The sequence below is a fragment of the Dasypus novemcinctus genome, chromosome 5 (genome assembly GCF_030445035.2).
Source record: "Dasypus novemcinctus isolate mDasNov1 chromosome 5, mDasNov1.1.hap2, whole genome shotgun sequence".
In the NCBI taxonomy this organism is placed as follows: Eukaryota; Metazoa; Chordata; class Mammalia; order Cingulata; family Dasypodidae; genus Dasypus; species Dasypus novemcinctus.
This window is the reverse complement of record NC_080677.1, coordinates 7,959,554-7,987,513: the sequence shown is the minus strand read 5'-3', so window position 1 is coordinate 7,987,513 and position 27,960 is coordinate 7,959,554. Positions and strand designations below refer to the sequence as shown.

The 27,960-nt window shown below is 45.8% G+C and overlaps 1 protein-coding gene and 1 pseudogene across 1 annotated transcript in view; one reads left to right on the top strand and one right to left on the bottom strand.

Moving 5' to 3' along the window:
* Positions 1-27,960, bottom strand: part of PKD1L1 (polycystin 1 like 1, transient receptor potential channel interacting) — a 166,191-nt gene that overhangs the window by 107,504 nt on the left and 30,727 nt on the right. Inside the window, 8 exon segments of the mRNA XM_071215041.1 lie at positions 11,366-11,443; positions 12,618-12,794; positions 14,069-14,152; positions 17,687-17,874; positions 18,925-19,146; positions 21,628-21,809; positions 23,222-23,428; positions 25,910-26,042. Coding sequence (XP_071071142.1) covers positions 11,366-11,443; positions 12,618-12,794; positions 14,069-14,152; positions 17,687-17,874; positions 18,925-19,146; positions 21,628-21,809; positions 23,222-23,428; positions 25,910-26,042 — 1,271 coding nt within the window.
* On the top strand, positions 48-7,875 carry LOC111762183 (DNA damage-regulated autophagy modulator protein 2-like; annotated as a pseudogene).

Here is a 27,960-nt window from a genome sequence, read left to right as displayed (position 1 = left end):
GATAGGTGCTGATGCAAGAGCACTTTTGCTCAGAAGACCTGTTCGAGATGGCGTAGTTTCTGCAAGGCCTCAGCTTCCTCCCTCCAGCCTTGTGACTTGGACGGCTGCTGCTTTTATCTTTTCATGCATTACTGCAATAACCCTCCACCATGTGACACTGGTGCAGCAGCTCCAGAGAGATGCTTGTTTTGTGGAGAAGTAGGAGCCTGTGACCACCCCCACCCGAGAGGAAATTCCACAGCCCCCAACCGCATATATCTCGCTTCTGTAACAAGCTTGCTCGACCGTAAAACCTTATCTCAAGACCTCCTGTAGAAAGTGTCGTCAGCCCCTAGACCAACCTGACTCAGGCCCTTCTAAATAACAAAAGCTCCCCAACCGCTTGTCTCCCCTGATAGAATTCCCAGCGCTCGATTAACCGCAAACACCTGCTTCTGTACGTGCTTGCTTGCTGAGCTGTTGCCCCCCTGAACCTAAAAGCCTGTATAAGCAAACTCCCCCTGTGACTCGGGGCTGCTCTCCCCTCTGCGCAGGAGAGGCAGTCACTGCGCAGCTAATAAAGCTCTCAATTGGAACTTTATTCAGAGTCTGAGTCTGGTCGATATCGCTGGTCTGTAACATCTGGAGGCCCCAGCGAGATTGATCGACAAGATCCCCCACTCCAGCAGGGTTGATCTCCTCAGACTCAGGGAGATGGGTACGTTCCGGGGATGGACCGGCGGTCTAGGGGAAGGCCTCAGAGAGACGTTCCTCCGCCCAGATGCTTCCCAGCCCTGGAAATTGTCTCCACCTAAATTCTATCTGGAGAGCGTCAGGAGTTCCTGGGCCCAGGATCAGCAAATGGGATGTCCTTCAGTAAGTCTGTTTTCTGGAAAACCTCTGTACAGTCTGTGAATTGTGGGGAAGTGGATCTGCTGGACGCAGCAGATGGATCCCACCCACCGGTCAGAGCGAGAGGTCGCTCTTGACTTCCGTTCAGGCTGTCTGGTTTGTCTCTTCGTCTGTCTTAATTGTTTGTCTTTTTGTATTTCTGTTCTGTGTAATTTGTGAAAAATTATGAGTCAATTGTAAACTGTGTGTTTCTGCTAGTGTGTTGTAATCGTTTTGTATTTATCTGTTTGTTCAATGTCAGTGTGTATTTTGATACCTCTGGATGGTGATATAAATTAATGAATAAAGATTTTTAGGAGAGCTCTATTCAAATGGCCAAATATTAAATAAGCGCTTATATTAATACATAAGTTTGAATGTTAATGGGATTTCCACAATGGCAAAAATTGTAAGTTTTAACAAAATTCCTGTGCATTTTCATTAAAAAATTGTTCTTGCCTAAATTAAAATGAATAGTTTATTTTCCCTCACAGAATAAAATGAAGGATGTAAAAATGAATATTAAAGAAAGTTAAAAATTTGTGGAAATGCTAACTGAAATTTAATAAGTTTTTCAAAAAGGTGTGTTTTGCCCTAAAATAGGATGGCTAATTTTTATAAACTCATGAAACTTAAATGCATATGGTGAATTGTAGAAGATATTGTGGTAATTTTAAGCAAGAAAATGTGTTCTGTGAAAATAAAATTTGTCTTAAGGTGATGTGGGCTATGGGTGGGAGGCTCTTTGTCTCCTGAGAGATAACCTTAACCTGAACTGCCTGTCCTGACTTGTGGGTGTGGTGTAAGAGGCTGCAGTCCTGCCCTTGGTGACCACGGCAATGACTCCGGTCCCAGGAGGCCATTGAGCAATGCAAACTCTATACACATGCCAGTCAGTCCAGGGAGACTCTGATGGTGGTAATGCCAAAACTTAAGGGAACTTGGACTTGGCCTCAAATGAAAAATATAATATAGCCTGTGCATAAATTCAAAATCATCTAATTCTATATCCAAGTGTGCCTAGTCTCTAGAAATCCAGTTCAGTAATATGGGCTTTGAATTGTTCAGAAAAGATGTAAGACTGAATGTGTATTCAAAGTTGCATCCAGACGGAATGTGGGCAAGATGCTAATTCAAGCTCACCTGAAGTGTGAGCAATACGTTAATTCAAAACCTACCAGGTACTCAGGCAAAGACTTAACTAACAAAGAAAGTAGTTTTCTTTGATTAAAAGCACTATTTAACTCCCCACCCTGTATAAAAAGAACTTAAAATCTTGTTCGGGGCTCATGTTTGAAACAGAAAGCACTCGAGTCCGGCCAGCCATCAGTGAACGATTTTTCCTTCTCAAAATCATTCCTGAGTCCTGGCCTTTCTGTACGCAAATAATTGAACCTCTCTCAAATTCTACAACAAAAGTAGTATAATTATAGTCTATATAGTTATAAATAATTATAAGAAGTTTAACAAAGTATTGTTTAAATTAAAGTGTTTAAATGGCTAAATCCAGAAAGTCACTATTAAACAAAAACTGAATTAATAATAATAATAAAAGGTAATTTTATAACAGGAGGGCTTGTCGGCGGCCAGCCTCCCCTGCCAACTTGCTTCTGGGAAACTGTTTTTGGTATTGCATGCTACTAAGTTTAAAGTGAAGAAAAGTTTAATGTAAATGGTAATTATATGTTATAAGAGGTTTGCCTGGTAACTTGTGTATGTGGGATGTGTGGAATGTGTTTTTGTTGCTGGGGAAATGGAAGGAGATTTTGTCCTGAAATGAGATGATTGATTATTGGGAACAGTAAAGTGTGGGACAAAGCCTGGATGAATGCTGAAAGTGTAGAAAGTTTGTGAAAGGGAATTTTTGTAATTAAGGTTGAGTGAAATTTGGTGGGTCTGTCCGTAGAGTTTTGAAGAGTTTAGTATCGAGTAGTATACTGATGCAAGGTTGAAAATTTTGTTCTTTCTCAAAATCTCTCAAGTCATTAATCTGCTTTGGTAAAAGTTTTCTGAATAATCAGTATACAAAGAAAATCTGTTTTATCAAAATAGCTTCTTGTGCTTTAACCTCATCATTTCCTCAGTGTTTGAAGAAGAAAAGGTCTTATCTCTTTTAAAGGAACATAATGTTCAAACCTGCTTTCTCAAAATCAAATCCTGAAAAGTAGCTTTTTATTTCAAACTAATTGCAAGAGATTTGTTCTTTTACCTTAAAAGAAAAATTAAAGTAATACCTGAGTTCATTTAATATGTTATAAGCCAAATGAAAGGTGTTTAAAAGTGTTATAAAATTAACAGGTTTTTTTTCCCTTCAACCCTCTGTTAAAGTTGTATGAGTAAAAGGTTCAAATGAATACTTAAGAGTGTATAAATTTACCAATATTTCAGCATAATATTAAACAGAAGTACAATGTGGTTAATTATGGCTTTAATTATTATAAAAAAATATGTGTCACAGAAAGAACCTCTTACCATAAATTAAAATAACAACACAGTAGTATGCAGCAGTCCAAATATTGCTAGTTTGTTGCAAAAAAGTTAATGTCTGGCTGTATCGCTATCACTTTGTTTTAAAACTTGCTAAAACTTTCTTTAGTGTCTTCTTGGACAGGTCAAGCCAGCCTGCATTCCACTATCTGTGAAAAAACTCAACAATGAACTTTTGCAGTGCTTTTTGGGGCTATGTGCATAACCCAACCATCTCTCCTGGCATGGTAATAATAATCTGGCTGTGTAGAAAAAAATCTGTGGCTAAAACCCTACTGATAATGTTACTAACCAGTAATCCTTTTTTCAAAATTAAAGGAAACATCAGAGAGAGTAATATCTTATCTTAAAAGCCTAAACTACGCAAACAATTAGAACAAGCTGCAAAGTACCTGCTGCTCTATCAGATTCTTAAGTGTTGTTTGGTTGAGTAAAATAAAACTATACTTTCTGCTGTAATTAATAAAGTACAATGTTTTCTTATGTTAATAGAATTTGTAATATTAGTAAAATACTAAAAATCTTTCATTCCTCATGAAGCTCAAATATTGAAGCTGTTGTTTGTATTAATTGGGAAAAAATCCTTCATAAAAGCGGGAAAACCTCCAGCAAGCTGCTTTAAATGACAGAAAGAAAGTAAATTGTAGACATTAACTTAGCCTATGAATTAAATGTAGCAAGCACCAATATTTGGTTTGAGTGGAGTTTGTGGCAAAGGCAAAATTCTAAACAAGAACCCCTTGGGTTTTAATCACAATTCTAGAAAGAAGCCAAAAGTACAATGTAAAAAAGCAATTATGTGCAGCATAAGAGGTCCTGCTAAAAGTGAAAGATTTAACCCAATAGTGTCTGGTCACTCTGAAAACTGCCATCCCTATCCAGGGGTGGATCGCAGGTACCAAAAGCAAGACAGAAATAGTAAACTGTTGTAAATCACCCTAAAATCTATAAGGGAACATCTGGGATGCCTGCTAGTAGTAACGGGTGACTGTCTGTCATGTCCCTGCCCACCCCACTAACATCCCTTTTAAAACTGTTAACGCAGATGCCTTTATAAAGATCCAGGGCCCTACCGCTGAAACCTGGAAAAAGGCAGGGTGGCTCCACTGAAAAAGAACAGGCATCGTGAGTACCAAACCTTGTGGTGCCTAGCCCAGCAGTTCTAGCTGCCTGTTACTCGCCAACGCCAATAACTAAGGTCGAGTCCCTCCTGCTCTTGAGAAGGATGAGCCCTCAGATAACCTGTGGCACTTGCTGCCATGCATCACATCGGCTTTGCAGATTCTGGAACTGTGAGCTTGCAGCTTGTGTCTGCCTGTGGGCTTTGGGCCTGTGTGCTCTCTCCTTATGCTATTGTAGCAGGAACTGTTAACATTGCAAAGAAAGGTAAATACGGACCCCTGAACTAACAGTACTCATAATCATGACCTGCAAAAGAGTTTGTGGAAAATATTTCTTAGAATTACCCCTCCGTACGAATGGCTGAAAAATATAAATAAAACAGAACAGTATTTAACCCTTAAACATATCATTTTAAAGCCTGTGTTAAAGATCCATGTATTTTCATGACTTGTAAAGTAACTATTAAGAATAACTCATTGTTTTATGAAAATGGTGCCTTGTATACATGTCTACCAGAAAGTGTGTTGCAGGATGGAGAAACAGTAACGATAACCAGAAAAAGAAAAGGCATCTGGATACCTGTGAGAATGATGCGGATTTGGCAGTCGTCTCCTGAAAGTCAGTTATTGCTACATATAGTACAAGAATTCTTAAAACGGACTAAACGCTTTATTGGACTGCTTATTATAAGCATTTTGAGACTGATTAAAATCATTACAGCTGCTGCTACTGCTATGGTAACTTTACGTTAAAGTACAGACTCAACAATACATGGCATGATTAGCATAAAATGCTCGTGATTTATAGCATAGCCAAGATCACATTGATAAACAGTTAAATAATTGAGTTAATGAATTAGAATAGGCTGTTTTGCATATTGAAGATCAGTTGTATAGTTTAAACTTGTTAAAAAAATTGAAGTGTAATTGGAATGAAATTTTCTGTATAACTCTGCATGTAATTCATCAGATATAGTATAGAAAGAGTTGGGAATCATTTGTTTGGCCATGAAAGTAGAATCTCTCTGGAAATGGTGGAATTACAAAGAAAAATATAAAAAAAGGTCTCAAAATCAAATTCATGTAGCCAATGATAAGAATATTTTCTCAGATATGATTTCATATATTGCAGGGTTTAACCCAGTCAATTGGTGGAGGTCACGGCGTTTCCTCTCAGCTTTGAAAATAGGGCTGATCATGTTTGTTCTGTTGCTCATAATTTTCACCTGTGCAGGACAGTGTTTCTGGAAAAAATTGCAAAGAAAAACAACCATGGGACATGTAAGTGATTTGGTGCTAGCAAAAGCACTTCAGTAACTTCCCCAAGTCAAAGAGCTTGGCCGGCAGCCAATGATGGGTAAGACTCTCAAAGGAGGGCAACCTAAGACAGGCACGGTCACCTCGATTAAAACAAAAAGGGGGAAATGTTAAAAACTGAGGCATAGTGACCATACATTACTTCTCTGAAAAAACTGAAAGAGAATATCTTGAAACATCGAGTCTTAAGCACCACTGGTACAAGAGGGCCCCAATCCTAGTTCCCCTTCTAATTGGGCTGAGCATTGCTGGGTCAACTGCAGTAAAAAGTCACTCTGTAAAAAGTCACTCTGATGTCAGCCACTTGTCAGCCCTAGTTACCCAGGACCTCAAGAACCTTGAGTATCAAATTTCACATTTAAAAGAGGCACTTGATTCCTTAGCCGAGCTAGTCCTCCTGAACTGGTGGGGACTGGACTTATTATTCCTCAAACAAAGAGGCCTCTGTGATGTACTTGCCAAATGCAATGGATGTGTCATGATGATGGGAGGGAGTGTTGCTGGGGGGGGGGGAGAGGTGGGGTGGGGGTGGTAGGGTTCAATGGGACCTCATATATATATATTTTTAATGTAATATTATTACAAAGTCAATAAAAATAAATAAATAAATAAATAAATAAAAAGAGGCCTCTGTTTAGCTTTAGGAAAAACTTGTTGCTTTTATGCTAACCACTCCGGCATCATTAAAGAAGGCTTAAACTTAGTCTGGAAACGATTAAAAAAATGAGAAAAGTCTCAGTTAGCCACCAAAAAATTGGTATGAAAGTTTATTTAATTAGTCCCCATAGCTTACAACCCTTATCACTGACCTTTCGGGCCCCTTACTCCTCCTATTATTGCTGTTAACCTGCGGCCACTCATAATCAATTGTTTAGTTCGATTTATCTGAGAGAGAGTGCAAACTGTTAAGCTCTTAATCCTGAACACCCCATACCAAAGCTTGCCAATGCAGGACACTGGAGAGCACTCAAATTCAAGGGTTTGAATCTCTCCAAAAGAGAAGTAGGGAATGTGGAGAAGTAGGAGCCTGTGACCACCCCCACCCGAGAGGAAAATTCCACAGCCCCCAACCGCATATATCTCGCTTCTGTAACAAGCTTGCTCGACTGTAAAACCTTATCTCAAGGCCTCCTGTAGAAATGTCATTAGCCCCTAGACCAACTTGACTCAGACCCTTATAAATAACAAAAACTCCCCAACCACTTATCTCTCCTGATAGAATTCCCAGCGCTTGATTAACTGCAAACATCTGCTTCTGTACATGCTTGCTTGCTGAGATATTGCCCCCTGCCCTGAACCTAAAAGCCTATATAAGCAAACTCCCCCCATGACTCAGGGCTGCTTTCCCCTCTGCGTAGGAGGAGGCAGTCGCAGCGCGGCTAATAAAGCTCTCAATTGGAACTTTATTCAGAGCCTGAGTCTGGTCGATATCGCTGGTCTATAACAGTTTGGGGCAATGTTAAATAGCGCTGCTGTTTTATGTGTTGCTACCACTTAAGTTCGTTACAAGCAAGTTCATGCTCTGAATCCTGAAGAAAGTCGTATCATCAAATTAAACAAAGCTGGCCTCGTGCTTGGATTACTGAGTTGCTTAGGACTTTCGACTGTGGCAAACATCCAGAAAACAACCCTTTTCGCTGCACATGTAAGTGGAGCTGTACTCACCCTCAGTGTGGGCTCATTATATAGGTTTGTTCAGACCATCCTGTCCTACCAAATGCAGCCCCAAATTCATGGCAAACAAGTCTTCTGGATCAGACTGCTGGTGGTTATCTGGTGTGGAGTAAGTGCACTTAGCATGCTGATTTGCTCATCGCTTTCGTATAAGGGCAGTTTTGGCATTGATATTGACATATGGCATTGGAACCCTGAGGACAAAGGTTATGGGCTTCACATGATCCCCACTGCGGCAGAATGGTCTGTGTCATTTTCCTTCTTTGTTTTTTTCCTAACTTATATCCGTGATTTTCAGAAAATATCTTTACGGGTGGAAGCCTATTTACAAGGATGGACACTCTATGACACTGCTCCTTGCTCTATTAACAATGAACAAACATGACTACTTTCCAGAGATTTATGATGAAAGGATCAAATGTTTCTGTGGCAATTATGTTTCTCAGGGATTGGGGAAGCAGTCACGAAGCTACTTATTCTGCTTTGAAATTTTCAACCAATTAATCAAGGCTGACAGGACATTGATGAATAATGATAATCAAGAGACACATGAAAAAAGCCATTTGGTAAGTTATTTAAAGGACATCATCGAGAGGACCATGTAAAGGCATGTCTATACATTTTTTTTTATCCCAGAAAATAAAGCCAAAGGGCTACAACATTACAGTTTTTCTACTTTATTTAAGAGAATCATGCAGAAGTACACTAAGCAATCTGCATAGCCCAACATGTCACAATGTAAAAGCATTGTAAAGCATTTTTTGTTTGGAGCATTTTTATGAGAAATATTTTTCAGGACCCCAAATTAAAAAAAAAAAAAATCAACTCAAAATGGATCACAAACACAGGCACCAGAACCATAAAACTATCAGAAGGAAACATAAGGAAGCACTTTCAGGAATTTGTGTTAGGAAAATATTTCTTAGACTTTATACCCAAAGCACAAGCAACAGAAGAAAAAATAGATAAATGGGATTTCATAAAAATGTAAAACTTTTGTGCATAAAAGGACTTCATTATGAAAGTAAAAAGACAACCTAAAGGATGGAGGAAACATTTGGAAATCACATATCTGATAAAGGTTTAATATTCAGAATATATAAAGGAATCCAACAACTCAACAATAAAAGGCAAACAACCTAATTTAAAAATGGGAAAAAGATTTGAACAAACATCTCTCCAAAGAAGGTAAACATATGGTCAAAAGAGCACATGAAAAAATTTCCAGCATCCTTAGCCACTAGGGAAATGTAAATGAAAACCACAATGAGAGGGAGCCGATGTGGCTCTGTCATTAAGCACCAGCTTCCCATATACAAGGTCCTGGTACATAAATACAATAAAAACAAACACAATGAGATACTATTCCACAGCCACTAGAATGGCAACTATTAAAAAAACAAACAAACATAAAAAAAAACAAACACCCCAGAAAATAATAAGAGTAGGAAGGATGTGGAGAAACAGGAACACTCACTCATTGTTGGGGGGAAAGTAAAATGTAGCCACTGTGATTCCTGAGAAAGTTAAGTATGGCATTACCATACAAACTGTCTATCCTACTTCTAGGTATATCCTAAAATATCTAGAACCAAAAGCAGGGACTCAAACAGATATTTGCACATCAATGTTCATAGCAACTTTATTCACAATTGCCAAAAGAGGGAAGCAACCCAATGAATGGATAAACAAAATGTGGTATGTACACAAAATGGAACATTATTCAACCATAAAAAGGAAGGAAATCCTGATACATGCAACAACATAGATGAACCTTGTAGACATCATGTTGAGTGAAATAAGCCAGACACAAAAGAACAAATATTGTATGATCTCACTGATGTGAAATAATTAGAATAAGAAAATCTAGAATATAGGTTACCAGGGGATAGGGTGAGGATAGGGAATGGGGAGTTAATGCTTAATGGGTACAGAGTTTCTCTTTGGGATGATGGAAAGGTTTTGGTAATGGATGGTGGTGATGGTATAGCAACAATTGTGAATGTAATTAACAGCACTGAATTATATATTGGTATGTAGTTAAAGGGAAAATTTTAGGTTCTATATTTTACTAGAATTTTTAAAAATCCATGAAACTATACAACACAAACAGCAAACCCTAAGGTAAACCATGGACTAGAGTTAATAGTACCATTATAAAAATGTGCTGTCATCCTGTGTAACCAATATATCACACTTATACAAGGTGTTAATAATAGGATGGATATGGGAACTCTATTACATACATATATTTCTGTAAACCCCGTGACATCTAAAAAAAAGAGAAGAGAAAAGAAATAAAAGAAAAAAAAAGAAAAGAAAGATGAAATAACTGGGAAAAAACTACCTGATCACTGGAAACCATGAAAAAGTATCAAATGAAACTTCTAAAATGCAAAAATTACAATGACTGATTAATTCAATAGATGGTTTTAATAGATTGTCCACAGCTGAGAAGACTGGTAAACTGAGAAATGTCAATAGAAAATGTTCCAAATGAAGCATGGAGAGGAAAAAGAATGAAGTACAAAGAAAAGAAAAGAAGGGAAATGCAGGTATGGTAAAAAGATTTAAGGTTTGTGTGAGTGCTCTCACAAAAAAGGCAAGAGGGAATGGGAAAGAAGTAATGTCTGAAGAGACAATAACTGAGACTTTTTAAAAACTGATGAAAGTCATTAAACCACAAATTCAAGAGGGGGTATGAGCCCAAGCAAGATGCATATAAAGGAAACCATACTTAAGTACATCAGAGTTAAGCTGCTAAACCAACACCAAAGAGAAAATCTGAAAGCCACCAGAGAGGGAAGGACATATTTCCTTCCAAAAAGCAATAATAAGACTGAAGGCTGACAGTGAAGTGGCCTCTTCCAAGTGCTGAACAAAAACAACTGCCAAACTACAATTCCAAACACAGCAAAAAGAAATCCTTCAAAAATGAAGGTGAATTGAAGATACTTTCAGACAAAAAATTGAGACAATTTGTTGCCCAGCAGACTTGTACTAAAAAAACAAATTATAAAGGATTATTTCTTGAAGCAGAAATAAAGGGATATCTGATTGAATCATGGAAATTCAAGAAGGAATGAAGAGCATGGAAAAGGATAAATATGTGAGAAAATTTAAATGAATATTCACTGTACAAAACAACGGTAATAATACTCTGTTGGGTTTTTTACATATGCAGAAATTATTGACAAGTTTTCAGGGAGGAATCAACTTATCCAGTTGTCCAGCATAAATAAAATACACATGTAATAAGTTTTAAAAAAACATTTCTGGCATACCCACTTCTAGACAAACACCTGAGTCCACAAGGAAGAGTAAATTTTGGTTAACTCCTTAGCCTGCCCTGTTATAAGTAGGCAATAATGATCAGAAAGCGACAGCAGAGGGAAACGGACTTGGCCCAGTGGTTAGGGCGTCCGTCTACCACATGGGAGGTCCGCGGTTCAAACCCCGGGCCTCCTGACCCGTGTGGAGCTGGCCCATGCGCAGTGCTGATGAGCGCAAGGAGTGCCCTGCCACGCAGGGGTGTCCCCCACGTAGGGGAGCCCCACGCACAAGGAGTGCGCCCTGTAAGGAGAGCCGCCCAGCGCGAAAGAAAGTGCAGCCTGCCCAGGAATGGCGCCGCCCACACTTCCCGTGCTGCTGACGAGAAGCGGACAAAGAAACAAGACGCAGCAAATAGACACAAAGAACAGACAACGGGGGGGGGGGGGGGGGGGGGGGGTTTAAATAAATAAATAAATCTTAAAAAAAAAAAAAGCGACAGCAGAAAAGAAAGGAAAAACCTGAACTCTGGAGCAATAGGCTTTGATAGAAGTGACTTTAATTTCCTGAATATAACTAAAACCCTCACCTCCCCTGGACCAAACCCAACCAGAAGCGTCACGTACCCACAGAAGCCTGAATGACGTATGTCTCTCCACTTCTCAGTGAAAATGGCTTTATTGTCACCATTTGTTCTGTGATCCCTACAGAAAAGAAGGAAGTGTCTACATGGAAACTGTCATCAGCTGGACTGAAATAAATAAAAACAAATCTTAAAAAAAAAAAAAAAAAAGAGGTCAGACAAGTTCTTAGATCTCCAGAGGGTTCAGCCACACTGGTGAAGGTAAAGGAGTTACTGGGTACACGTGCTTGTTCCCTTGGAAACATCCCACTCTGTTTATTTACAGACCTCCTTTAAAGAGCTAATAGCTTATCTCTAGGTCTCTCCCCACCCAACAAAAGCAGAGCTGAGAATGACCTTCAACAACAAAAGAATACTAGGAGAACATATTTTATATATTTAAAATGAGGCTCAATATTTAATTTGGCTATTTTATAAATTTGGTTTCTCCATGAAATATGTTTGAGGGATTTTGAGGCAACTTTTAAGCCTTTGCTGGGCTTTGATTATGGAGAAACACTTAAGTCTAGGTGTAGCGATTGATTATTTGGTGACTCGGAATCCTTAGGAAATGGAGGCTGATCCTAATCCATTCACCAATACCCTGAAAATAGGGAAGATAAAAAACACAATGTTGATTATCCAAACAAGGCCAAATTTTTTAACCCACAAATTTAAGCAGTATTTCCTGAAATGTTCAGAGGAAAGGGTGCGGGTGAAATATGTAATAACATGGTTAAATCCAGAGCTTCCGCAGAGAAGTTTTTAGGTATGACATAATCTAAGGTGACAACCCAACAAAATGAAAAAAATCATGACATCTACGGTGGGAAAATGGGCTAAAAAGTCAACTGCAATTCAGGAACAGCTTTATTTTGATCAATATGTGTACATGGCTCATCCATACTGTAAATGTCCGTAACAGAGAAGTATGTAAACAAAGAGTTTGGACACACTGAATAAATCTCCCTTCCCTGGCCCTTGCAAATGCTTCAGCTCAGCAATGGCTCTCTTCTCCCTTACACCTGGAACTGGCATTTCAATCTGCAAATTGCTAATTCCTGGTGGCTACAGAAATGAATTCTACCTCCAGTAAAAGAAACAGCCTGTTGTCCACAGAAGGACAAACTCAATTTAAAAAGCATGAAAGATACAACAAAGTAATCACTGGAAGTGATTCCAAAAACTTATCTTTAAGATAAAAAGTTTCTGAAAAAAAAGTTGCTAATTCCAGCATACAAACAGGTGTTTCATACCTGCCGAAGTGTAGCCTTGAAAAGCAGCTTGGCTAATCAAGGACTTGGACCAGTCAACCATGAGCAAAGGCAAGTGCCTGTCAGTGGATCTGAATGGCTCGATGAGGTTGTCCCCATCACTGGGATTTCTGCCATCATTTTCACTCGATTCTGATCCTGGAAGGTTGATCTTGTTCCCTAAGACAATGGACCACCAAGAAAAAAATATCCTAATAATCATTTAAGGCATTCGTGATTCAAAGTTGATAGCAATAACTATTTCTGCTATTGCTGGATACCACATATCTAAAATAACCCAAGAAATCATATTCAAGAGATGTACTTGACTATGATATAATTAGTTGCACAACTGCGTATTCCTTGCGTCCATCAACCATTTATTCAACAATTATTTATTATGGTCTACTGAGCCCTCAGTCCTATTCTAGGAACTGGAGATACAGCAGTAAACCAGATCAGTGGAGTCCCCACTGTCTGGAACTTATCAGTGAGGGGGTCAGAAAACTAGACAAGAAGATGCTTCCATAAATAATACAAAGTCAGTTAGTGGTAAATGTCATGAAGGAAAAGGAAGCAGGAAACAGCAAGAGAGGAGTGGAAAGGGGCCCGTTTTAGGGGGCTCGATCAGGGAGGCTTTCTCTGAGGACTGGTCCTGAAAAGGAACTTGAATGAGCTCCTTGAGGAAGGAGGATCCAGCCTGGGAGGGCTGCAGCAGGGGAATGAGAATCTATTTGTGTTCCAGAAATTACTCTGGCTGCCGTGTGGTGAGTTGATTGTAGGGAGCGAGACTAGAAGCAGAGAAACAAGTTAAAAGGCAGAGTCTAGGCAAGAGATGATGGTTAGACCTTGCTTGGGAGGAGATGGCTAATTTAAGACTTCAAATAAAGTTCATTGAAACAAGATAATTTTTAAAAAATGTACATGTTGAGGGGTTAAAATGTACTTATTCTCATGAAGAGTAATATTATGAGTGCGATGTGAAAGCAGATTTGTTCGTAATTCATCCCACTTTATTTCTCAAGCATCTACGGAAAGTGTAATGGTGAGCCCCTAAACCAGAGGCACGTGGTCAACAGGAAGGAACACAGAGGGGCCTGAAGAAAGCCTGAAGTTGGAGATAGGTGAGCACGACCGAGAAAGAAAACACTGCAGTGAATCAGACGAGTAACTCATTCGCTGACCGTTCATAAATCCATTCGCTGACATCCGCATCGAGCGCCAGGAGGCCAGGCGCTGAGGCAGCTCTGGGGATACACGTACGAACTGGACAGGGAGGCTTCCCTTCAAGAGCTCAGGGTGGGCACAGAGGGGAAGAAGAGACCGACGCAGAAGGAGCAGACGAATACGTTGTGCTACAGGCTTCGAAAATGGAGGACCAAGACAGTGGGGTGAGGCGTGGTCGCAAGAAAAGAGGGAGGGAGGCGTCCCAGAGGCGGGAGGCTGACCCTGACCTTGACGGAGGCGCTCGCCCAGCAGACAGGCTGGGAAGAAGGCTGAAGGAGGCATTTTGGACAGAAAACTCTGCGAGGCAAGACCTGGAAGAGGGAGAGGGCGTAGTTTCGGGTTTGGGAAGCATGGAGGACGAGAAGGGCATAAGTACTTTGGTTAGAAATATATGTCTGGGTCCAATTGTGTCAGGCCAAGGAGCTGAAACTTTTGCCTTTGCCTCCAGGGAACTCTCAGCAGCACGGATGTAATCTGGTTTCAGAAAAGAGCAAGAAGGACAGATTTTTTTAAGAGACAAAGGACCCCAGGGGGTCTCCAGGAATGAGGTAACACCACAGAATCATAGTCACCTGGCTGTCTCCCTTGTGACGGTATTGCTTCTTGAATATCACTATAGTAAGCTTCGAAATCTACATGGAAGGACAAAATCATAATGATTCTTTTGTAATCACGGAATCCCATGCAATTAATAGCAACTTTCCTGACAGTGTGCTTCCCTGTCGATCCCAGGTAGTGCTTTGCAGTACAAAATCCCCTCGCACGCAGTATTTCGCTTCATCATCCTAGCAGCTGGGAGAGGCAGCTGCCACTGCTGTCGCTTCTCCCCAGCAATGAGCTAACAGTGCGCGGACCAAGGTTCAAACGCTTCTGACTCCAGGCGTAGAATTGTGTCCTCTGTTCAAATGAGTTTTTCACTGTACATTTCAAGGACACTTCTTGCTGATTTCTCTTTGAAGGAGAGAAATGGACCTAAGTCTGCCCTGCTTCTGTCCCACCAGCCCTTCCCTCCCAAGGGCTGAGAAATCCACAGAGGTCCTCTCCTTCCAGCTGACCCAGGCACGGAGCTCTGCAGTGTAGAGCTATTTGCGAGGCCCACAGGGAAAGCAAGCCTGAAAGTGAGCAGCAAAATCAAAGGCGTCCCTGGGGCAGGGATAGCGAGGGCACCGGTCACCCTGGGGCAGAACTTTTCTAACTGCCAATGAACTTGTCCCTCAATGTTTCAAGCCAGTGGTAAAGTAGACCAGTTGATCATTAGGGAAAGCGAGAAGGGCAAGGGAGCTGATGTTGACTGAATGCTTACGCTAAACAAGACACTGCAAGCGTGAGAGGGCACCAGAGCCTCAGGGCCCACTGCAGCAGGCACTTTTATTTTCCCAGTTTAGAGAAGAGGAAACTGAGACTCTCAGTGATTAGCCAGCATGTGTGTGCGTGTGCTCATGCGTGCAAACCCAGGGCTCTCTGATTTAAAGGCTTGTGCTGATGTGACTGCATAAGAAAACTGCTTTCTTTGCTCCTTATAAGGAAGCCCTGGTGTCCCATAAAAGGGGGAGATGCTCAAGCAGGGGCAATTACCAGAGAGGTCAGTGGATGAGCTGTGGGGGGACGAGCTTCCTGGCGGCCTCGCCCTCTCTGGGGGGCTAGTGACCCATCCTGCTTCTGAGCCCCCTGACTCGCGGTACACTGGAGCTTCCTCCCACGCCTCCTCCTGGGCTGAGGTGTCGCTGGCAGCGATGGGGGCCGCGGCTGTGGACCCCGTGGAATTTCTCCTTCCGGCTGAATGGGCAGCAGGGCCGAGGGGCGCCCCTGGGGCTAGTGTGGCTGTCAACTCAGAGCCCGGCGTGTGGGGCTCTGTGGGCAGCACATCCAGCTGTGACAACGCCAACGCGGCACCAAATCTTGAGAAGTCCAGCAGCTCTACCGATCTACAAAAAGGAACTTAAACACGTGTTTGACCGGATTAAAAATGAGGCCAAAACAAAAACCAGAAAACAAAAACCAAAGCCTAAACATTTGGTTTGTAAAAAAAAGTCTACAGATGATATAAGAGTGCTCCGTTTTAAGTAAATCTGATACAAATTTGAAAATCTACACATGCATGACAAAAGCCATGGGCAGTGGTTTCCATCTGGGGGCCCGTAGACCAAGGGTCGGCTGCAAATGCAGTAAGTAAATAAGTTGTGTCCTCCCCACTACAGGGGGGCACAACCATTTTACGTGGGATTTGCGCCACGTGCCCATTCTAACCTGAGACTCGACTTGCCAAGCCCCACGAACATTTCTGAAATGCTGATTTCTAGAAATAACCTTAGGTATATATGGAATTTCTCATCACTTACCTCTCAATAAGTGTCTAGTGTAACAGTTCTAAAAAATGTCATTCTTAGAATTTAAAGGATCAGGAACAAAGAAGACCCTTCCATGGGCATATAAATGACGTCTCTGTGGAGTAAGCGATTACTTCCTACCACAGGAGAGTCAGTTTCTTTGATAGAAAGGGCTAAGACACGCCAATCTAGGGGCAATCGTTTGCTTTGCTGAATGTTTAGCCCCTGGATGGATTTCCATTGCAAGCTCCCCTGAGACATTTGGCATGGACTTTGATTCAGAAAAATTCAATTTACTGATAAGAATTTAGGAATCCCAGTCTTGCCAAGAAAGACATCACCGAACTCTATGTCTTTACGCCCCTCTAACCACCAAGAGCCGCTGTTCTCAGGGCTCTGCTTACAGAAGCCTTTTTGTGGCCTCACTGAATGGATAGAGAACTAAGGGCGCAAGGGCAGCGAGGGCTTGGCATAGCATTTGTTGCAAGAGCTAGCCAACCGGCTCAGAAATAAAAGCTCTTCTGTCTGCCGTTCAGAACGTTCTCTCTTATCAAAAATGCAGCATGTCCATCCACATGAGAACTTGATCTCGCTTCAGGTTCAAAGCTAAGTGTCACACAACACCAAAAGGCCCCGGAGTTTGTCACCAGCGTGGTAGATTGAGTTATCTACCCCCCAAAATACACATTTTTCATCTTAATCCACGTTCCTATCGGATGAGCCCCTCTTAAATGGGACCTCTTGAGGATGTTATTTTTAGGTAAATGAGGCTGGGACCTAATCTGGGCTGCTGGGAGCCTTACAAAAAGAACTCAGAGGTCATAGAAGCCAGAGGGGAGAGGGCACTGCCACGTGACCCGAGGCAGGGACTCCAGCCCCGGAACCCGAACGCCTGGCCCTGGCCAGCACGGAACCGACAGGCTCTGGGGGACAGGAGTCTCGCTGACGTCTTTATTTTGGACTTCTTGTAGCCTCAAAATTGTGAGCCAATAAAAATAAATGCCTGTTGTTTAAGCCAGCCCACTGTGCGGTGTTTGTCGGAGCCGCGCGGGCAAGCGGAGAGAACCTCAACACTGTTCACCCACCCTGCTGTGGAAAAGGGCTCAAGACAATCAAGGCTTCCAAACTGCTGAAAGCCCCAAGCCTAGAGCATGAAGGCTGGGCTGGACTGAGGACTTCCCCGCTCCTCTCCTAGCAGACGGCCAGCCTCATCGGAAGGGACGCTGCCCCCGGAAGGGCGGCTCAAGCCACGCGTCACTTCAAGCAGCCTGCTGTGTTTTGAAACCATAAGATTGTGTAAATGAACAGGGGTTCAGCTTCCCACATAGAAACCGGGACGAGAAGCAGCATTTGGAGCTCGTGTATTTCCCGCTGCCACCCCAATAACCGGCGAGGGTAGAGACCAGAGGAATTAGGGATGCACAGCGCATCAGCCGTGGAGGCCAGATGCACCAGGTCGGAACAAATTGCCTTTTTTTTTTTTTCAATCTCAGCATAACTTCGATTATTGTCCTCAGTCAACAATAAAGCAAAAATACTTTTTACCTTCTATGCTACTCTTTTCAGTTGCATTGACTACAAAGAGATCCCAGGTATAGGAGAGATGGGATATTCCAGCACAGTCTTCACACGCGGCTTGAAGAGAAAGTTCTTCATTCCAGTTAAGAAAGAGGGCTTTGAAGTTGACCCAGGAAATGTGGACAAATCTGGAACGTGCACATCAGGTGTGAGGTTTAACTAGTGCGAGGCTCCTTGGGCCGCCTGCCTTGGAGAAGCCCCACCTCGGGTCATTCCCGTGTTAACGCGGCAGCAGGATCGCGGCAACGGCCCTGAGAACTCATGGGAGGAGCGGGCCGTGCGAGCGCGACCTGAGATTCGTGTCATCGAATCCCAGTGCCACCCTCTGAGCAACGGCCCATCAGAAGATACCGAGGTTCAGAGAGGCTGCGAGACCTTCTCCAGTCCTGCAGAAGGAGGCGACGGGCCCCCCAGCCTGCACTCTGGCATTGCACAGTGCTGTGTCCAGGGCTCGGTTGGGGCCCCAGCCAGAGGGTGGAGGCCAAGGCAGACGGGCAGTGGGGCTCGCCTCCGGCCACTCGGCTCCTTCGCTCCCTCATCCAACCCCCACTGGAGAGGGGGCCACAAGCACCTGCAGCCCGCCCTGCAGCTGCCGCTACTCCTGGCTCCCAAAGCCCTGTGTCTGGCATCGGGGGTGTCAACACGACCCTTGGGTGCTTCTGGCCTCTGTCTTCCTGGATTTTTTTTCCTTGGCTCCTTGTTTTTTGTTCACAGCGTTTTTTAGCTCCCTCCGCCCCTCACCGTCTCAGATGCTACAGTGGCGCCCACTTGATGTTATGCTGCGGTTGCTTCTCTGCCCTGAGATGCCTGCCTGGGGACTAGGCAGCGTTGCCTTGAGCTGGCCATGGGGGCGGCTCCCTGGTCTGGATGGGCCAGAGCGCCTGAGCCTTCTGTGCCGGATGCTGCCTTCCCCACCTGCCCCATTGGCCGGCAGCCCGCCCCTGCTCTGCCCATCGCACCTGCTCGAGGTCGGCCTGAAGCTTCCCCAGGCCCTGCCGAACGACTCCTCCCTTCCTCCTTGTTAGCCACCCCATGGGGCTAAAACCCGTCACGCTTCACCCCAAACCCTTTACCAAACAGAACACATTCCTTTTGTTGCCCCAAACTCCAGCCAGGGCCTGAGCTGGCCAGAGCAAGCACCTGGGAGCTGAGCCTGGAGAACGCACGCGAGGCGGTACCTGAACACCGAGTCAGAGCGGATGGACAGGAAAGCCTGCGCTTCTGGAGAGTTCCGGCCGCCGCTGGAAACCGTCAGCGTCACCAGGAACTGGTCGTAGCTGCTGCTCAGATCTTCCGTGGCAAAGGAGATGGCTGGAGCCCTGGCATCCAGGTGGCTTGACGGGGAAGGCTTGAAGCAGGGGCGGCCGGGCTCACTGGCGGGAGCGCAGGTCCAGTAGTACCTGGGGGGAGCCGGCGGGGGGGCCTCAGGCCACCTCTGGGCTAAGGCACCGCACACCCCGTTCAGGGGACTCCCCCGGGGGGTACCTGGGTCAGGAGGACATGCCGCTTCCCTTATTCTACTACATTTTGACGTGGCAAGTTCAAAGGCGGGAGCGGCCTCTGCTGGAGGCAGGCGTGGCGCAGCTCCAGCCTGTGCTCGCACGAGGGCCCCCTGAATGAATGCGCGGTCTTGTGTCTGCAGCCCCGGTGATTTCCCTTCCCTCGGCCACGGCACCCCTGCGCGCATCTGCCTGCTGTGCCTGCTCGCCATCTCCCATCCCCTGGGACAGCCAATACCTTCTGCTCACACCTCTGCCCCTGCCCGGGTAACACAGCCATGGTCCACAAAAGCACATCACAAACACTGCATTTCACCCTCACAATCCTATGCCACAGACAGGATGCATGCTTTTGAAAATTCCAGTTTTAGGGGAAAAAAGGGCATTGTGGGGGAATCTCTGGAGTTGCCCCGACATAGAGGTGGTAAATGGCCGAGCCAGCAGAGGAAGTCCAGGTGTCCCGCCTCCCAATCTCAAGAACCTCCTGCATTATCACAGTTGCCTCACTTGACAAAGACACGAGCCTCCAACAGCGGGAGGCCCCGACCGCAGCCAGGCTGAGCCAAGCCGCCTTGAGTCCCACCTGGTGAGAGAAAGGCTACCGCGGAAACCCGCGCCGCCTGCGGGGCGCCCGTGCCCCCCTGCAGCAGCGAGGCCCTGTGCGATGGCGCCTGAGCGCTGACTGTCACTGGCCCGCCACGGCGTGTACCCATTTTCCTTCTTCGACCGTAAGCAGCTGGAGTCTCCTGAGCCCACCTCCAAGGAGCTCTGAAACGTTCCGGGCATCACCTGCTGGGTGGCAAGGCAGGTCCAGCTCACCTGCAGGGCCGAGCGGGGGCACTGTCGGATGCGGCTGGAAAGCCCGTTTCAGAAGATGACACGGAGCTCTTGCTTTCAGGCCTCACACTGGGTGCTCTGGGTGCTCCGGGGGTCGGGGGTACAAAGACGAGCAAGAGGCCTTAGGCCGGGGGGACAGGGAGGTGCTCAGCCAGTGCTTTGTCCAGGTTCTGTGCAAGAGCCAGGCTATCGGGTGGAGCTGGGAAGCTCAAGAGGTCACGTCCCTCGACCCCACTGGACCATGGAAACATCAAAGCACACACCTGAAGTGTGAGGAGGATGCTCACAAGCTCAGCGGTAGAGAAGGCAAGGGGGTTCTTTTGTTCACTCAATAAATAAATATTCGCTGAATGCCTATGGCGTGCCGACGCTGGGAGACTATCAAATGAGAACTTTCCCTCATGGAGTTAATATTCCCGGGGTGTGTGTGTGGGGTGGGGCAAACAATAAAGAATGCTCATAATGATGGGAGAAGGGGACGTTTCCATGAAAACAGACAGCAGGGCAGGGTGGGGGCCTGCGGCGTCACGTAGGGCTGAAGCCGCTTTAATTAGGAGCACTGGAGGAAGAGCGGATGGTGGCGGGCTGTCAGCTGGCACCAGGAAGGACTGTGCAGAGGGAGCCACTGAGCAGCGGTCCCACCAAGGATGGGCGACAGGGGTGAGACGTGGCAACGGGAATGACAGGAGGCAGACAGAGAGGGGCGGTGGGCCGGAGGCAGGGAAGGAGGCACTAAGTGGTGGATCTGGGAATCAAGCCTCCGTCAGTGAGGAGCTCCTTACAGAGCAAGAAGTCCAACAGTGACATAACAGAGTCAAACCCCACATCCTGAAACACATCACACTTTAAATTTAAAATACCAGCTTATATACCTGCTGATGTTTTCCTTCCACCCCTTCCTGAATTCCACTATATTTTTATCCTAAATAAAACATTGGTTCAACGGCTACAAGTTGGTGTACTTAAAAACTAGTTTAACTCTATTGGCAGAATTCTAAAACCAAACACTCAGAGGTTCCAAAGGCTGCCTTTAGAGGAGGAGCACTACAGAAACGGGCCAAAACGGCCTCCAGGAATCCACCCTGACCTCGCATATTTCTCACAGCAGGACAAGACCATGAGCTCAGCGTTTTCCAGTGCCAAACTCCAGCTCCTACGCATCGGCTGTTCTCCAAGTAAGCATATTTTCATCCGCTTCGTGCCTCGCCTCCTTTGCATCTCCGTCAAAGTGCACCCAACACCTGCTAGCCTAGGGAGAGACTGATCCTGTAACCACAGAGGACCCCAGCCTGTTCTGCCCCGCAGAGCTCCCCGACTCCCCTGCTGCTGAGCAACGCCGCCCAGACATGGCAGGCCCCTCTCTGCTCGCCCTCTCGCCCCGGGAGGCCCCTTGCCCGCGCCCCTTCCCCCTCTGTGGGGCGCCCTGCTGAGGGGGGCTTCTGTCCGCAGGGCCGAGGAACGCCCCCAGGGGTCCCACTGGCTTCTCCCTGGTGAACCCGCGGCTGACGGTGGGGAGAGGAGCGAGGGCGGCCCCCAGCTCACTACCTGAGGGTCGTCCTGGGGTGATCTGGGTCGTAGGACTGGGTCCCACGGAGGATGACGGTGGAAGAGGGGGTCTTGGAGACGAAGAGGTGCGTGCCCTCTGAGATGACGCTGACCGGGGCCCGGGGCCGCACCTCCATGCCCACAGCGTAGGCACTGGACACGCCGCGGCCTTGGATCTGAACCTGCGGGGCCAAGGGCAGAGCAGTTGCCGGCTGGAGCCTGGCGCGCCCAGGGCTGGAAAGGGCACCGAGCGGTGCGTCTCCCTGCCCGCAGCTGACGGCCTCACGCAGCCCCCGCCACCAGCCTGCAGCCGGGCTCGAGCAGATGACCCACCCGCCTCGGGCCCACTGGACACAGGCGCCTGGGGTGCATGAAACCCGGCGTTCCTGGGGCACGGCTGTCTCAGCGCACGGCGCTGGGGCTTTCCTAGGTATGTGGACTGAACAGCACCTTAACCAACTCTTGAAATACGTGGGCGCGTATTTCAGTTTTCAAACCTCCCGTCAACCGTGAATTATTCCATTGTGTTAGATTTTGTGTAGGTTGTCTTTCTTTAAGATCATCCTTTCTGACTCGGAATCTATTACGGAATTTAAGAGATGTGAATGAAACGTGCAACACGTATTTTTAAACTCAGGTGTAGTAAAATATTTTATAAACACAGCATTCAAAATTATTCTTTAAAAAGTTTGATGCAATTTGAAAAAATACACCCTGACCCTTGCTATTATTTTGACCAGGGCTCACTCTTGGTCCCTCTCAGTTTTCCTAGAAGGATGCCTCTGGCTCTCTCCTGGACTATCCCCCAAGTATCTGATCAAAACTGCTCTTTATATCTCCAGTCTCTGCTTCCTCTGCTATTCCGGCTCCAGCAGACTCCTGAGAATGCTCCAAACCCATAAAGATGGAGGAAATTCAACTGGGGAAGAAATGGCAATGATGGGAATGAGCTTTGAAAAATCTTGAGTGTTGGCCACTAAATGCAGCACGGGATGGATGAGATCAGATATCTGCATAAGCACCCCACCTGAGCATCCAAGTTCAATTTCTAACTCAACGCATTTAATCCTGAAGTCTTGATCTTACTCTATCTTCTCCTTCCCTTCATTTCTGTCTTCCTGTTGCCTGCAGAAGACACCCGTGCCCTCATTTTCAGCCTTGATTTTAGACTTCTAGCCTCCAAAACTGTGAGACCATAAATTTCTGCTGTTTAAGTCCGCCCGGCTGTAGTATTTGTTATAGCATCCCCGGCAAACTAAGACAGCTCCTTGATGACAGAGCCAGCTATTCATCTCACTTCTCTAGTACCAGCACAGTGGCTTAGTCACACAGGTGTGCCGGAAGGTTTCTTAAACAACTAAGGAGTTTTAAGTGTAGTTTTCCACTGATTGGTTTGCCAGTGCATAAATGTAAATTGTTCTCTCAAGGAGATGAAACACTTCTCTCAAATCCTATGCACACTTTTCTTTTTTTAACAACCTCCTTTTCTTGGATAGAACATGATGAGTATTTAAGATGTTCTTGTGCCACAGCAGTTTCATTGTACAAGTAGTAAGGAGATTTAAAAAGATGAATTTGCTCTCAGCTACCTGACCTTGGCTACTGCAGTGTAGTTCCCGTACTCCAGAAAGAAGCTTGGGAAGATAATGGTTTGTCTGTGGCTGTCCACACCAGGAGGAAGGGCTACGGGAGCCCCATCAGCCTTCATCAAGCTCCAGCTGTAAGAGATGCCTCGGGAAATGTCACAGTGAATGGCCGCTTCAAAGGTCACTCCCAGCTTCACCGGCTGAGACCTCCATATCTATGAAAAAGAAAAGATGTATCACTAAAACTTCCAAGAGCTGATGTAATACTCAAGTATTAAAAGCTAGAGCTACTCTCAACTGAAAGCTGCAGTGACTTGTACAATCACAAGATAAGATGCATAGAGCTGGGCTTTAGACAGCAGCCAAACAAATACTACATCTATTTAAGAGACAAATGTCAAAATGTAAACAACAAGAGGAAAGAATAAGTAAATATTTATACTTACGTATTCATGATGCAAAGAGAGTTTCTAAGCATAAAATTGAGGGGAAGATATCAAGGGAAATGATGAATAGATTTAACTGCATGGAATTTTACAATATAGGTCAAAAACTATAAATAACTTTAAAAATCCAACAACAGGGAAAAAAGTTCATTTAAAATGTATACTGCAGAGTTAATATGCCTTAAATTCCACAGGAAATATTCACATACTCCAACAGGAAAATGAGTAAAGACATGTACAGGCAACTTACAAAATAAAATACAAATACATAGCTTATTGTATAGTTTTGACTGTGAAATCATGTAAATGTTATCCAAAAATAAAGTTAAAGAAAAAACAATGAAACCGATCCCTAAAATTTAGAAACAAACTGAAACAAAGGAAGATAACCATATTTCAAGAAAGAAACATTGAGAAAAGAAATATCTCAAGGGACTTTAAAGTACATTATTTTGAGAGAGTATGTTCTTAGTGGGATATATTCTAAGGACAGAAAGAGCCGCAAAGAAATCTGAAAGCTCAGTCATCGATTTTGTTTCTGGTGGCAACAGACATTGTAACTTTGAAAGTATGTCACAGAAGGATTAATGAACATTCTATAAATAATTATGTTGATGTTTTAAGAACCAAGATTTTAGTATGAGAGAATACACAGACAAAATTTTTAAAATCATAATCATGCAAATTTACATAAATAATGTTTAAATGGGAAATATTAGCACGAAGTCATGACACCTCATTGGGAATGTGCCTGCCCTACCTTGGGAAAATTCGGGTCTGGCCAGTCTGTGAGGACGGAAGGGGCAAGGAAGGCAACTGGGCATCCAGTGGTGGAGGGTCATGATGTATTAATTTGTATTATTTCTACTCTGAATATAATACCATTCTAGGACTTGCCATAAAACTGCCCAGCTTTCTATGGGCAGCCGCAAGTTTTAACAATAAGATGCTAATTTTTAACGTGTTAATAATAGTAAATGTTAAAAATACGAGCTGCCTAGTACGGATGAGGCTGTGTTGGAGGGACAGACATTTGTGAACTGACACAGCCTCTCTGGAAGTGTGGCAAGGTTTAGAGATCCCGGAAAAGGCATTACTAGCCTTTGGTACAGTAATGTTTAGAAATTATTCCTATGGAAATAGCACAGACATGCAGAAAGATTTGTGGCAGGAAAGTTGATTATCACGTTACTTACATTGATTCAAAAGTGGAAACAGCAAATGTTCAACGATGAGGACATTGTTAAGTGATGTATATACATATGATTTAATATTATGCAGCCATTAAAATCACGTACTCAAAAGACCACTTAGTAACAAGAGAAAATATCACACTCTAAATCAGTTGTCCTTATTTCGTTGCACACACACACGCACAACATATATAAAGACCTTTAGGAAAATACTGAAAATAAACACTTCAGACTATTAAGAGTGGCTGTCTCTTGACTGAAGGATTTCAGGTGATAGTTTTTCTTCATGTTTTTCATTATTTTACACATTTTCTAAAATAGGCCTATTTTATTGTATATTCAGAAAAAGGCAGTTACCCTTTTTAATCAGGCCTGACACCCAGCCAGAGGTTTCCTTACCCCACAGAGACTCTCCCCACTCGTGGGCTAACAATAAAGCATTAGCCATCAAATTCATACAACACTACCCTCCCTATTTTACTTAAATCTTCTCATCTAATCCTTACAGCGGTCCTGTGAGGGTTGTCAGGAGAGACCGGGAAAGAGGGCTCACACACGCTACTGAACGACAAGCCTGCAGAGTTTGGACCAGAGCAGCTGCTGGTACAGGGGCGGCGTCGGGCTCTGCCGGTCCCCCGGAGCTGGAGCTCGTAGCTCTCCCCGCGTCCCTCTCACGCTCATCTCTCCCCCGGGGACCCTGCGCCCACCGTGCTCAGCAGCCTGCCCTGCTTGGGTGGGGTGGGGCTGGCCTGCAAAGGGACGTGACCCTGTGCCCCGGGCAGCTCCCGTCGGGCGCGGGCCTGGACCGGGCGGCCTCAAGGCCCCTGCCCCGCTGCGGGAGGCGCCCGTGACCCACACCCACCACGATACGGGACCACCACGGCTGGGGCCTTCCCCGCAGGGCAGGGCTCTGCCCCTGCACCCCCACACCCTCGTGTAAACGCGCACCAGCGCGGACACCCGAAGCTGGGTCCGCTCCCCTGGCCCACGTCCCTTGTACCCGGCTCTGCCCAAGGCTGACCCGGGACTCGAGCGATTCCGCAGGCCCCGGCCCTACCTGGACCTTCCCGGGCCCCAGGTTTTTCACGGGTGGGGGCTGGCAGGGCTCCGGCACGACGAAGAGGCGCGTCCTCAGGCGGGCGGCGCTGATGTGGTTGAAGGCGAGGACTTCCACGGTGAACGCTCCTTCCCTGGGGGGACACCACAGAGGTGAGGACGCGGGGCCCCGTGCCAGCTGCCCCGCACTCCTCATCACCAGCCTACCATGGAATAATCGCCATGGCTGGGGGCAAGCCGGTTCGTGGGCACGAGCGGGCAGGCCAGGGTCACGGGGCGGATTCCACACGGGCCATTCGATCCACCCGCTTAACAGCCCCACCCGCTGTGCCAGGCATGGGCTGAGCGCCCAGACTGGTGACTGTGTTCTATGAAAAAGCAGATAGAGCCATGCCTGGAGCGATCCATGGGCACCCCCGGACGATCTGGGGGATGCTCTTGTCCTGGACTATTTTCTGCGCCATGGATCAGCTTTCCTGGCCAATTTCTTAGGGGCCCAGACCCTGAAGAGGTGCCCAGACTCAGCGGAGGCTCAGGTTCCAAGCTGTGCAGAGATTCAAGGAGGTGGGAGCTATGGGCCAGGCAGCTTGGTCCAGCAGCAATTATTTCACTAAGGAAACACACTGTCCTTTTGCAAAATGGACATCATTCAAGCGGTGAATAATAGAGGACTTTTTTTTTTAAAGATTTATTTATTTCTCTCCCCTTCTTCCCCTCCTCCCCCACCCCAGTTGTCTGTTCTCTGTGTATATTTGCTGCATCGTCTTTGTCCGCTTCTGTTGTTGTCAGCAGCACGGGAATCTGTGTTTCTTTTTGCTGCGTCATCTTGCTGTGTCAGCTCTCCGTGTGTGCAGCACCATTCCTGGGCAGGCTGCACTTTCTTTCGCGCTGGGCGGCTCTCCTTATGGGGCGCACTCCTTGCGCGTGGGGCTCCCCTACGCAGGGACAGCCCTACGTGGCACGGCACTCCTTGTGCGCATCAGCACTGTGCATGGGCCAGCTCCACACAGGCCAAGGGCCCGGGGTTTAAACCGCGGACTTCCCATGTGGTAGGCGGACGCCCTAACCACTGGGCCAAGTTCGCCGCCAGAAGACTCTTGAATGTGCAGCAGAAACGCCGCCCCCATCGGACGACTGCCAGTTCATGTCTGCAAGGACTAAAATGCCACCTGCCATCCCGGAACTTCGGCTGGCCCTGCAGAGCGGAATGAAGGCTGGATGGTTCACGTCAGGTTGAATGTGAACGGAAGCCCAGGACACTCCAGAGTGGATGGCAGACTATCCAGAGGGCAAGGAAGGGCACCCCAACCCTGACAATTCCCAGGCATTGAGGCTCCAGACTCCCAGGGCACTCCTCCCCACAGCTCTGTTCTCCCCTTACGTGGGCCTCTACTTCCCTTGGAGAGATCATGGACCCACAGCTAGGGGTGGGCCTTGCAGGGGCACTCATCAGGGCCAGGAGAGGCCCGGGGCGTGGGGTCTCACGCAAGTCCTGCATGGACAGATGTTCTTAAATCTCGCCTTGCTGCCCCCAGCCCATGGAAGCCCCGTTTCCTGAGCAGGCTCGAGCACTTAAACGTTTTGTTACACCAGCCCACAGGGGAGAGCCCCCAAAGGCCTTCGTGCCAGCTCAAAGCTCACCTCTGCCCTCTCTGTCCCTCTAGGCTGTGGGACCCCACACCACTGGTAGGACTGGTCTTCTCCAGGCCCAGATCCTGGCCAGAGGGAAGGCCTGTTTAAGTTGCCACAGCTGGAGGCCAGGGTTTGGGAGCAAGCTATCCTTCTTAGTCTGCATATTCTATCCTTAATGGAGATGACATCAATTACTTGTTTCTTTCATTAATTCGCCAACCTTTATCAGGCTCTGTGGCAGTTTGATATTGATTATGAATTCCAAAAATAGATACTGAATTATGTTTGCAAACTGGTTTGTTCCTCTGGACATATTAGATTGTATTGGATTCAGAGGTTTCACTTTTACTTGATGAAATAATGATTAAGGCTTTGGTTGGGCCACATCAGTAGAATGTTGAGTCTCCACCCCCTTGGTGG